General features: G+C 37.3%; 1 protein-coding gene across 1 annotated transcript; it reads left to right on the forward strand.

Annotated features, from left to right (window-relative positions):
* Positions 1–1,394: 1,394 nt before the first annotated feature.
* LOC145783689 (uncharacterized) lies at positions 1,395–12,648 on the forward strand. The gene is made up of 5 exons (XM_082595579.1): positions 1,395–1,525; positions 8,684–8,799; positions 10,290–10,412; positions 10,654–10,681; positions 12,551–12,648. Exons 1-4 carry the CDS (start codon positions 1,438–1,440, stop codon positions 10,678–10,680), a joined length of 354 nt encoding a protein of 117 aa, XP_082451705.1. The 5' UTR covers positions 1,395–1,437; the 3' UTR covers position 10,681; positions 12,551–12,648.
* Positions 12,649–13,580: the final 932 nt, after the last annotated feature.

Consider the following 13,580-nt stretch of genomic DNA (forward strand, 5'->3'; position numbering starts at 1 on the left):
TCATAGCTATCTAGAGATGCAAGTTAATTTGTCACGTTTAGCAGATTTTTCCTGATTTTGATAACTTTTGGTGGTTGTCTGAATGAATTTTTCTAAAAATTATTATATTTCAACATCTTCTTTACGGTACTATCTTTCCCAGGTCACGCAATGAGTTTATCATCATCAACCGTAGAAAAACAAAAGCAATTTGATTTCAAAAATTTCCGTCAGACTGTTAATCCGTGATCCCTCTTTAAAATGGTTCGTCAATGGTCAGGCAAATCAAGCAACTCCAGGTGGCCACAAAATTGCGCACTCTGAGAGCACTATTCAGCCTAACTCAAAAGTAAAGCTTACCGGTAGTCAAATGATACTGCAAAAGAGTGTGCAGTGTGAAATGTTTATTTAAAATATTTTGGGGAAGGGCAATTGCTCCCTTTCCCTCTTGACTATGCCTCTGATGCTTATTATGGCTTCATTTAATGCGTTAACCTTTATTTTTCTTCACCAACGTAACGTATTAATGGTTTTTATGTAGGCCTACCGGTAAATCGAGTTTAGTGAACACGCATAAAATGATTGTGATATAGCAATTATTATGACCAAAAAATTATTTGAGAAAATAAAAAAGTGAAAATTTGAGAAGTTAAAATTGAAATTTTTTTATTTTTCGTTTGCTTGAGGTATGCTTTTGTTGTTTATAAACCTAAGGCTGCTTGAAGCTAAACTTGACTACTGTCGGATCAGGCCAACCACCTGCATGAATAATTGAATAACCGGTTTATTTTTGCTGGTAGCGAGCGTAATTTTAGTAAACAACACTTTTTATCGTTTATTGCGACAGTTGGCTAACATAAGCAACTTTAGTTTTTACGTTGAAACGTCTATAAAATAAAATTTTGTTTTATTTTGACTTCTTTCATTTTGATCGTTACGCGCTTGAAAGAAATATAAGAGGCCATTAAGGCATCAATGCACTAGAATTGATTGATTGAATCTTTATCCTTGGACTGGGAAAGCTTCTTGCAGAGCTAAATCCAAGCAGTTTCGCACATTTGTAGAGGCTTGGAATCACTGACGCAGGTCCGGTCACCGAGATGGACAGAGTGAAGTTTCCGATTGTTAAAATCTTATTGAAATCTTATTGCAGGGGAATTATTCTATCCATAATAGATGCCGCTGATAGCAGTCCTTAACGTGCGTTGCTCAAGCGCACACCCCGAGAGTCGAACCAGCGCCACTTGATCTTGAAGCTTCTTCGTTCCAGAAGTCACGCGCCAACCAACTGAGCTATCGTGGTGGACTAATCGACCGAGGATAAAGATTCAAAACCAAACCAACACAATCAACATGCAAAACATACAGGTTGTTGATGTTCATTACTGAATTTTTATTATGATTCTTCCAGCTATTTTTATAACGAGGTGTTATAAACAGTATTGCTTCATCATCACAATGGTTTTCGAAAAATTAATGAGCTCTTGTGCATTCATTATCTCACGAAGATTTTCGGCTTTAAGTAGAAAAGCTAAGTATACACCAGGTATTGTATAATAATAAAAAGTGTATTGTATATTCAATCAATCAAGTTTATTTCGGCATAGTTCTACATTTATTTCAACGTAGCCTACAATACCAGGAATTATAACATATTACGTTTATTCATGTATAAGCTACACCAGGGGTCACCAACTGGCGGCCCGCCACGCTGTATCGCTGCGGCCCGCGGAAGGTATCAGCGTACAAGTATAACCAAAAATACTTTTCTTGAGGATTAAAAGAGCACGAAGGCAAAAAATACTTCCCGGAAAGCATAATTTCGCTTTGCATACGATTCCACCGACCGACCAATCAGATTATAGTTTTAGGTGGAGGTTGCTTAAAGCTATTTCAATGCGATGTCCAGCCACACTGTCCCAGTGGTTGATTAAAACGTCTGTTTTCGAATTTCGAAAATGTCTGCTAGCATAGGGTAGCTTATTTTAAGTTTGCAAATGTCATGTAAACACTAGTGTGGGGGAAGGTCTTGACCTACGAGCCACTTTTTAGATTTTTTGCGTTAACTTTTTTTTTGCTAAAGTTAGAACGCTCAAATTTTTAAAGCATTTAGCATAACTATTGGAGCAGATCATGGGCAAGTTTCAGATCAATATCTTTAATAGCGTAACTGTTATAAACATTTTCCTGAAAGTTTTCAAAGTGGCTCAAGGGTGCTGCTGGTAATGACCCATGAACCACCGAAATTAACCCATAAGCCACTGCAATTAAACCAACCAATTTTGTTTGATTTCTGTTATGAAATGTACTTTAGACGCAAAAAAACACAAGCATACAAAAAGTAGGCTACAAAGGTACTATTAATGGACCAACTAAACAATCCCCCCAGTGAAAACCGCAGTTTTTTCGCCCCTCCTAGCATTACTCAAAATAAGGGTGGGGGAGGGAAATAGTTCGGCTGGGCACAAGTGAGGGAAAAATTTCAGCAGACCATTTTCCCTCTCCCACCCCATTTGAGACTTTGCTAGGAAGGAAGGAAAATCTACAAATTTTGATGGGAGGGAGAGCTTTTTCAGTTGATCCTGATTAATAAAATAGATTAGATGCTGCTAAAGAAATTGTCCTCAGTTTATGCATTTAACACAAAACCTATTCAATGTTGTAGCAGGTTCAAACTACAGAGAAATGTTTGATCCCTTGTGTCCGTTTAGTGGAGCCACAAGGATTTGGTGGAGGAAGCAACAATACGACATCACATATTTGCACAGTGTGAATGTCTTCAACAACAGGTTCAACAAAATCATTTCCCTTCGAATTCCTTCTCAAAAATGACACCTTTACATAAACCTCATCATTTTTTTCTTTTGTGATCTTTACAATATAATGCACGTCTCGCTTCTCACAAAACTTAAAAACCACAAAGTCCCCAATGCTAACCGTAGTTTCATCTTTCGAATCATTGATCGTGTCGTCCCCCTCACTTTCATCCGAAGTGTTGTCATTAAGATGCAGAACAGTTGCATTTTCAGCTTCACTTTCCAAATCTTCTGACAGCACTTTAAAAAAATGTTCTCTTTTTTTCTTTGTCCCAACTGAGCAGATTTTCTTGCAGCAACCTGGAGGCTTACATCTTCAGCAGCATTGGGTGTGGTAGCATTTTATGCTGCTTTAGCCGGTGAGTCAGTGATGACAGCTGATTTTACTCGCTTAGACTTACGGTTTGTCACTTTTTTCTCAGTTGAGCATGTGGAAATGACCTCACCTGTCCTGGTGTTAGGCCTACCTTGTTTGTGCTTCTTTCAAATACCTTGATAGCGTGGTTCGGTCAACTTTGTCATCTCTTGCTGCTGCACGTATTGCTTTCTTATTCTAGAGAATATCTTGGCTGTGCCATTGACATTTCAAGGCCAGTGAAGTCTCCCCATTTTTTGCTTAACTTTGGTCTAGGACTAGGTGACATGTTTTGATTTCTATACTAATAACATATAAGTAACCTATAAATATAAATTAAAAAGTGATTAAAAAACTGTTAGTCATTGTGCAACATTTTGAAAATAGGCCTACAGCTTTGGTCTGTTGGCTTAACTACAGGAACAGGCTAGTACTATTGTAGTAGTAGGTGAGTAGGCTAGCCTACCAAGCTAAATTACACTTAAGACTTACAACATAATACACCTATACAGTCTTACATACTATGAAATAAATGGCATCACCCATGAACCATGGCTCAAGAGTCATGCTCCTAGGTGGCTCATGGGTCAAGACCAGCCTGATTGGCATGCTTTACATCAGAACTAAAAAATTAAAGCAAGTTATTAGCCACAATCTGATTAAGATTCAGCACTAATGCCTACCATTGCATATCCGAAATACAGCTTCCTGCACTGAGCTAAACCTTAAGTACCAGAACAAAAAATCAATGGCACCAAAAATTTACTCTCGAAGGCTCAAAACAGAACTTTCTTTACAACTGGAAAACGCCTTTCAGCTCTAACCCAGAAATTTCCATGGAACCTTCTGAGAGATTAACACGTTCAGAAATAGTACACGTTGGCGCTAGAGTGCAACAGATTTTTTTTTGAAAGGGGTGGCTCATGGGTAAACCCGGTTCATAGGTCAAGAACTTCCCCTGCGTTTCACCGTTATTGTGCTTCACAAGCAGTGTTCTCTTTATGCAAGTTTTTGTTGGCAAAATAGATCGGTGTGCCAACTCAATTAATAATAAATTGGCAGAATATTATATATAAATTTAAAGACTTTCTCTGATTGTATTATGAAAATATTTAGCTTAGTAGTAGTACTGCAAAAAATCTTCTCTGTATCGTTCCAATTTTAGTATCTCCTGCCGAAGTTCTGCAAAATGTTGTTTAATCAACAAATTCTTGCCACGCTGATAAGCATCGCAAGTGACAGTTGTCTATAACAAAAGAAAGACGGTTTTTTAGACTCTCACAAAAAGGATGAAAAACCAACTCATTGCTTTTTTAAAGGGATGACTGTTCATGAATTATGATAAAACTACGATTTTTGGGTGATTTCCACAAGCATTTGTTTCATGGTGCCTGGTTTCTTTTTCCCTGTTATTGGAGCCTATTTTTCACTGATATGTTTGCAGGTCACTATTGTTGCCTGTATTGCGATGTGTCAAATATTTCCTTGTTTACTGAAATTATTAATTGCAAGATATCTTCTGTGAAGCGAAGTGACAACACCACTCTTGCTTGGCGATGAATATTCTGATGAAACCGCTCGCCTCGCTATAAGTGCGCAAAACAAGTGGCCTCGTTTATTAGGCATTGTTAAAAAAAGTCAAAAGTGGTGTAAAAGGAGCTTGGCCTGGCAGTAGCGTTACTAGCGTTGTTCGATTAATTTTGTTGCTGCGGTATTCTAACATAAATATGAACAACATGTAACGCTGGATACTGGGTACGAAATCAACGCCACGAAATGCGTTCTTTTCTAGCATAAGAGTCAACTTACCTAAAATTTTATTAGTGCGGCCCGCCACAGCTCTCCTTAGTGCCAAAGTAGCCCGCATGCAAAAAAGGTTGGTGACCCCTGAGCTACACCATGGAGGAATCAAAATAAAGATGTGGTTATGTAAGTCAAGGTGCCCCACGCTGTGACGGTTCGTGGCTAATTTTAACGGATAGGCTACAAAAATGTTTTAGGCTACATTACTTTTACATTTATCAATTCCAAGAGGGTGGGCTGCAGGCTTGCAGCCTACTATGACGACCCACCACCTGCTCCTAGGTATATTTTTACCACAGTGCAGAGTCTTTGCAATGCAACTCAAACTCACCCATGCATCTTTACCGCCTCACTTTTCACGATAATTATAGCCACCGCCTTTATTAATAATACTTGTAGGCTACATTAGACTATTTCTAGATTATAGCCTATAATATGACCTAATGTCATTGATATGATATGTAGTGACAACAGGTAAGTTAGTAAACGTTAGGCAACAGATTTTTGTGAACTTATGCAATAAGTAGGCTAATAGTGTATGTTGTCCTTTGGTTGAATGATATGTGAACATTGAATTTTTTTCAAGCTAATATAGGCTACAGTAGAACTAATAAGCTATTTAGCCTATTCATTTCTATAAAGTAAACGCTTTTCAAGTATTATGTTATATGGCATCTTTGCAAAGCACTTGGACAAGCCTAAACAGAGATATCTAGCTGAAGCAAAGGTAGGATCACGTAGTGCAGTGGTTTTAAACCTGTGGGTTAGGGTCAGGATCGAGCCTCTGTGCAGTGTGCAGCCGTTTTCCAGCTATGGGTAGCAATAGAGACGGTACATTACGGGACGCGCAACTCCGTTGTTCCTTCAACATTAGAAGGGTCAATTGCCAATTTCACACTTTTTTTACGCTTTACTGCTGGCTTGCTTTCAACTAAAAACCTTAAATTACTTTAAAACCAACTTTACTCTTCTTATATAACCCATAAAAGTAAAATATTTTGTAAATTACAAAAAAACGTAACCCTTCTAGTGTTGCGGATAAGCCAAAAGCGGATGAAGTTTCGCTTCCCTATGATCTACAATCCCTAGGGTAGCAAGAATCCTGAAAATGCAGTGTATCTTTTCCAATTCTTTTTTTTGCCGGAAAACAATAAAAAATGCATTGCAACAACTTTAACAATGGGAAAACTTTTGATATTTTTACCTACGGTACTTCTTGTAGGCTACGTTGCTTTGAGCAGACTAAAGTTAAGCAGCGACCACGCTATGGCAAAAAAGCAAGGTTATTTGGAATTCTGTGTAAAATATGTATTTGTTAGCGTCGTTTACAGAGGCATTGAAAAACCTTAGAGTGTCGTTTATTTGCAAGTTCTGTCAGCAACAGTTCCACGCATTGATAAGCTTGTTAAATGATGCTGCACCAACCATCTCGCTGAAACTGATTTTAATAAATTAATAATTCTATAAAAGATTTCTGTAAATTCAACCGATGAAAATGCTGAAATGTAGCTTGTATTTATTGTTTTGTCTCCTGGAGGAAATGTCACACAAGCAGTAGGCTAATGACATCGCGAAAGGACGTTTTGAATTTCAGAAGTTTACGTTAGATCAGCAAAACGAGAAATTGACTGGATGTCGACATGAATCAAATTTGGTTACATTTTGTATTAAATAATTGTGCTTCCATTGAATATTTTTATGGAGGGGGTCGCGAGGCTACATTGATTACTCTGAGAGGGTAGTGGTACAAAAAATACTGAAAACAAATGTCGACATGAATCAGATTAGGTTACATTTTGTATTAAATAATTATGCTTCCATTGAATATTTTTATGGAGGAGGTCGCGAGGCTACATTGATTGCTCTGAGAGAGTAGTGGTACAAAAAATGTTGAAAACAAACTGACCTAGTGTTACATCAACAATGCTTTTCTATGACCATGTGTTAAACTTGATAGGCTACAAGAGGTCATCAGCAATCATATATAGAGAATTTATCTAACGCAGGTAGCCTAGATTTAATCTTTAATTTCATAAATAAAAAGGTATTAATCAAGTTGATAAGTTTTTTTTATATTTTCTTGCTATTAAATCGAGGTGTTGAACGGCATGTTTTTCAAATGCACTAACCAGTGTTTCCCAAACTTTTTTTTTAATAGCGCCCCCCTGGACAACGAACAGAGTATCAAAAGCCGCCCTTCGACAAAAAAGTAAAATCAAGGTTATAATCCATTCATCACAACTTAAAGTCCAACTCTAATGAGACGAATGAGGTTGGTGCAATGTCATCAGCCTCTTGATATCGGGTTCCAGTTTGAATAGGAACAATCTTAAGTCTCTCCGTGTAACTATGTCAAAACGGTTTCTTTTGTTATCCACAAGAGCTGTCACGGCACTGAAAGCACGCTCCACCAAGTATAAGTTGGGAAAGGCAATGATAAAAACTTTGACCAGATTCCACACGTGAGGGTATTTCTCTTTGATTTGGTTCTGTAGACAGAACGATTGATACGAGGTATTAAACTTCGGTTTGAGTGTAAAATCGCTTTGCAATGTCTTCAGTTCTTCCTCAAGAATTTCATGTTCGTAAATATCACAGAATGGCTCGATTATCCAGTCAGGGATTTCTAACTAAAATACATCCTGGAATCGAACTCCGATGTCTTTGTTTACCGTACTTCTTGAAGATGATTGCTGTAGGCCTACGTCTCTGCATCAACATCAGATATGCCTCTGTCACTGGTATCAAGTTGATGCAAGCTTGAGAATTGGAAAAATTCTCGTCTACCTAAATTTTGTTGATATGATACAACACGAGCTTATTACTGAACCCAGATAGTGCCGACTTCACCTTGATTAGATTTACTTCGTTACCTTGAAGGGATAAATTCAATTCATTAAATTTGAAAAAAATGTCTGACAAGTAGGCGATATCATTTCTTCCAACCAGGGCGTCATTCGCAAGGCCATGGTTACAACTCTGTAGAAATTCCACGACAGTTTTAAACAGCGAATAAAATCGTGCAAGGCAATTTCCCTTGGAAAGCCATCGTACTTCGGTGTGGAATAGTAAGCGCTCCAAACATCGGATTTGCGTAATCGCAGTGCTTCAAAGTAAGTCATGCGTTACGACCTCAACAAAGGCACTGTGAAGCAACGTTACCAACATAATTGCCACAATATCTGCCACAGAGCTCTTATAGTCACCGTCTTCTTTTGTATTTCTTTGAAGCGAAACATAAAAAAATGCTTTGCAATCCTTTTCTTGTAACTGCTTCGATTTACTCTCAGCGCCCCCCAATCGCCCATTTTATAGCCTGCGCCCCATTCATGGTCGCAAACGTCTCCAAGCTATACTGTATCCTACTGTGTCAGCATTTGTCTTAAGTTAAACAAACTTTAGATAACCAGCAAAAGTTATTTTGTTACATTATTGTGCATAAGTTAGCAGTGATATGGAAGATTGAATCAAAATTTAGCAAAGCCTCTATTTTACCTTCCTTGTTTATGGAAGCAAACGTTTAGTCATTCCTAAAATGGTCAAAAAATTTAAACCAAGGTTTTACTTATCTGTAACCTGGCAAAAGTTTAAGCCATTATTTTAGATCGAAAATAAATCTGTTTTGCTTTTGCAAATATGTACAAATGTAGGCTACCCTAATGCATTGTTATACGTCTGTTAGTGTTAGGCTATGTTACAGTATAACAATTGTTTATTCATCAATGATCAGGAAGCCAAATAACAGCAGGAAGAGGACAGAGATTCATGTCTTCTGGCAGTCCTGATATTTCATTAGCTGAAGGATTGGTATGGATTGTTGTTGCGGGTGTCCCGATTTCTTTGTTTGTAAGAAGTTCAGACATAGTTATCTTATGACAATTTAATTATTCTGTAGAATGCATAGATAAAATAGATTTTCCAGAAATGCAGAGACAGTTTATCAACAGCAATGTTCAATAAATACAAGGATAGACCTATTATATATTTCTGAAACAAACTACAGACAGAGACCTTCCATCTCAACCTAGAGGCCTTATCAGTGCATATAGGCTACTGTATATATATAATATATAAGGTCGGTTAAAAAAGTATCCGACCTTTTTCTGTCAAATCTCCAAGACAAAGCAAGTTTGCAGCAATATGAAAGTGATGACAATCTGTCTTTGATTTGTTATAATTATTCTTGCTGCATTTTATATCACTAATATGCACCACAAGGCCCGACAATCAACATAGAATATTATTTGAACGTTCTATATTGCCTTTATGAAGCTATGCAAAGAAAGTGACTAGAGAGATGGGCAAAAAGAATTTTAGTTTCACCACGACAACGCACCCGCTCATTCCACCCATGGGATGCAATCTTTTTTTTGACCAGATATTGCATACCGGGCTCCTTGCTCTCCAGACTTGGCACCATGCGATTTTTGGCTTTTTCCCAAGTTTAAAACCACTCTAAAAGGGACACGATTTCAGTCACGAAAAGATTATAAAAAAAAAAACGACAAAGGAGCTTATGAAAATTATAGAGGAGCATTTCATGGAATGTTTCCAAAAGTGGAAGAAGCTCTAGGAAAAGTGTGTGGACCTCAAAGGGCCCTATTTTGAAGAAGATAAAATAATCAAAAAAATAAAAAGGCCAAAATATAGATACTAAATTCATGCTCAGCAAACAAACTTTTCGAAAACTATAGTCTACTGTATTCATCTTCAGTGCTATAAATGTGCTATAAATTTAATGTTAATAAAGACAGAATAGTTTTCGAAAAGTTTTGCTTGATTAGATTTACCAGGAATTCCAACCATTTTGCTACTAAGATAAAATAAATTTGTGAAATTCATTGTGTTTCGTGTTTTATGCCAAAAAGTCGGATACTTTTTAAGTAAACCACATAATTGCTATTATTCTATTTGAATAAGAAGCTTTTGATGATCCCGATTAAAGCAAAACAGGCTGTAATAGTTTTTAGGTGACTGGCAACCATATTTGTTATACTTCGCTCTGCTAAGCTTTTATGCCTGGCATTGAGTACTTCTTGAAGTTTTGATAGTATTTGTTGTATCATACAGCGGTGTTCAAAGTGCGAGCCGCATGCTTCCTGTGGAAACATTATCTGCGGCCCCTTGTCTGAGCTCTTGAATAAACAATCTTAAAGCTTAGGCAAAATTTCAAGAAAAAAATAAGTGAAAATTTTAATGCGGCTCGAAATGCGACATGTGGCTAAAATACATTGGGCACCCCTGGTACAATACATATTATAGATATATAAGTTCCTTGACAGTTTTTATTTAAATCTCAACCTCTTTGTGAGTTTTATTTTTATTCATTCGTTTAGGGCATGTATATCACAACAACATTAAGGAATTCCATTGAAGCCACCGAAGCCGGTAAAATGATGCCTGCAACTGGACCGAAAAAGCTGTTGAGTAATGATCAGTGGCTTGCTTATAAAAAGAAGGTTAAATTGAAGTTTATTTGCTTAATTACTTTTTTTAAGATAAGAGCTCAATTAACGGAATGTTTGGTAGTTGGGCCTGAATGGATTTGTATTTAATAATTTTTCTTTGTAATAAACCAATCTACTGTAATGAATCAGTCTTGGTTTTAAAATAACTATGCGAGATGCAGTTAGCCTACTTGCAGCTATAGTTCTGTAGTGAAATTTTTTTCTTTCATTGGATGAAATATTTTTATTTCAGGTTCAGAAAAAGGTTAAATCTAAGTAAGGTAAATATGCATTGTTCTACCATTTCTGCGAATTTATTCTCCAGTATTTTCATGCAAGCACTAGCAAGCTGTTACGTTGTGTGGCTAGAACACAACTCAAAAACACATAGGCCTACAGTGGATTAATTCGTGCTACTGATTTAGTAGTAGGCTACACAAGCTTTACTGCAATATCTTACCTAGCCAAGCCCAGCCTTTGATCTGCAGTGTCAGTGTGACCTGCCTCAAACGTTGCAAGATGTACGAAGTGTGTTTTGCTAGGATAAATGAAGGATGAGTAGTGAGTAATGCAGTAGTAGACCTCATGCTATAGTATAATAGCACCGACTAATCTAATGCACTGATTTCACATTTAAATGTGTATCATTAGTTGCAAAATGCAAAAAATGCAATCGGTTATTGTAAAACGATATGACAACGAGAAGATGAAGATAGCAAATAGTTAGACAAGCTTTTTGCAGCGTTGTAGTTTGTTGTTACTTTACAAGAGCTAATATTTTACAGTATATCGAATTAATGTTTTTCATTTTGCATCAGGTTTGCTATTTTACCACATCATTACTCTTAGGTTTTAATAACAAAAAGTGCTGAGAAATAAACGCAAGAAAGAACACAATCTGTTGTATCCTTTCAAAGCTTTTTTATGGCCTGCTTTGAAATAAAACCAATGCCTGCCAAAATTATTGGCATGCCGTAATCAAAACATGAAGTTAAGATTTTTGGATCAAATTTAAAATCCTGGCATGTTGCAGCTAACAGTTCAAAATACATACCACTAGGCCTATAGCTTCTTTAGTATTAACATAAAGTCATAAAACGTAGGCCTACTCATAAGCCAGAAGCGTAGCCAGCAAAAAAATTCGGAATGGGCATATACGTCATTGTAGCCTACATGTCAGTGAGCCGGGTATTAAGTTGGAAACAGCGAAGCACCTATGGGGGGTCTGGGATGCCTCCCTCAGAAAATTTTAAAAAAGATGTTCCTTAAAATTGCACATTCTGAGAGTACTTTCAAGCTAAATCCATAGTATAACTCTGTCAAATGCTTGTGCAACAGAAGGTAAAATGTTTATTCAAAATATTTCTGGAGAGACAAGCCTCCTTTGCTCCCCCCCTGACTACTCCCCTGGCATAAGCTATAAACTAACCAAGCAAGTAATCTACTGTAGCAAACGCAAAAACAATACTAGGCGACATCAAGAGTATTTTCTGATATGCAGCCTATCTTGCTATGTTTCTATATTTTATGTAGTAGGCATTAGCTTCTGATTTTGTAGGGAAAATACAGCGACCTGAGGAAGCATGTTCGGCTTGGTAACGCCTAGAACATCACACAACTAAGGCGAAAGAGAAAATTGAATTGAGTCCTGTCTTTGTCATGAGTTACCAAGGGGGGTGTGGGGACTGGTATACCTGGGACTGGTATATAAGTCCCCCCCACCCCCCTTGGTAACTCATGACAAAGACAGGACTCAATTAAATTTTCTCTTTCGCCTTAGTTGTGTGAGGTTCTAGGTTTTTCCGTTCGGCTTCGCCAGTTGCTGGCTTCTAAATGTGCATACAACGTTTCCAACTTTTTTTTCTTTTGCAAATTTGTCAGAATTTCAAAACAAATTATTCCAGGATTCTGGAATAAACAGAACCCCAAACGTAGGCTAGGCTAGTAAGCTGAAGCCGTGCTGAGGTATTGTGATGCAGAACTAAACCACCTGTCACAACGCTGATACTGACGAAGTTAAATTTGTTTTCAGGCTTTTAGCATCAAAGCGCAATCAAATCGACTTCTTGTCTTCCTCAACGCTTGTTGCTACTGCATATCGTAAGTTTACCTATTAGCCGATCTGACCAGCGTGTTTTGATGTTTTTTAGGCACTCAAGAAACAATCAACGCAACGATTTGAAAAACAACAAGTCTTTTTGCTACTTAATTTGAGTCAATATTTTTTGAATAAAACTGCTATATTTAAGCATGCCTGCTGTATGTGTTTCACCGGAGCTTTGCTATTTTGCTTAAAGGCATAGTAAATGAAATTTTCAAACGGGAATTAAGCATTAAAATGCGTAAACTGAACATTCAGAAATACATTTCAAAAAGAATTACCGAAAAGAAATTGTTTTCAATGGCACTGGCAAGGCCCAAAGTTCAATGTTTCATTTATTTTTATTTTTTTCAAAATGACCAAAAAGTGCAAACACTGCTCGAGAATACGTCACTATCGACAGCAATAACAAAAGCCACGTAAACACTAACATCAGATCTGATGTTTTGAGCAAACTGTCTGATGTTTTGATGTTGAAATCTGTTGTTTTGATGTACATACATACATACATACATAGCCTACAGTTAAATCGCCCGCAGTAACAACTATTGCGCGATCAACTGATTGCTCGCCTATAGTGACGTAGACTGTACAGTCGCACGCTTCGCTGCTCACGCCCATTCTAGTTTTGAAAGCTCTGACAAAAGCGGGCGCGGAATGCTGATCAGACCGCAATGGGGCAAAATTTTATTGAAAATCGTTTTATGGTAGCATGTTAAACACAAAGAACGTGGAAAATCGCCAAGTCAGGTTTTTCTTTTACTATCCCTTTAAGTTAAGTTGATTTTATGCATTTCAGTGTCACATCCCAGACAACAAAATCCGTCAATTCGACGTCAAAATGACGAATTTTGTCTGGAACTCAATGCCAACATAAATTTTTGTCATGTCGGAGGTTGTGATAAATCAATCGTCTTAAACTGGGTACAATCCTGTTCACTAAAAGTCTCGGGAACAAATACAAGTAGGCCTACAATAGAATTCGTAAATAACATATTCGGAAAGAACAAATTAGCTGTCGCCATGTAGTTTATGCAAATTGACGTCAATGGCTGGACAGAAACAACTGAATGCAAAAG

Source organism: Aplidium turbinatum, chromosome 14 (genome assembly GCF_918807975.1).
Source record: "Aplidium turbinatum chromosome 14, kaAplTurb1.1, whole genome shotgun sequence".
NCBI lineage: Eukaryota > Metazoa > Chordata > Ascidiacea > Aplousobranchia > Polyclinidae > Aplidium > Aplidium turbinatum.

Excerpts from the sequence above, each read along its gene's own strand:
- LOC145783689 (XM_082595579.1), top strand. The coding sequence starts at position 1,438 with ATGGTTTTCGAAAAATTAATGAGCTCTTGTGCATTCATTATCTCACGA. Across the intron at positions 8,800-10,289 it reads GTGTCCCGATTTCTTTGTTT|GGCATGTATATCACAACAAC; the intron begins GTAAGAAGTTCA and ends TCATTCGTTTAG. Across the intron at positions 10,413-10,653 it reads GGCTTGCTTATAAAAAGAAG|GTTCAGAAAAAGGTTAAATC; the intron begins GTTAAATTGAAG and ends TTTTTATTTCAG.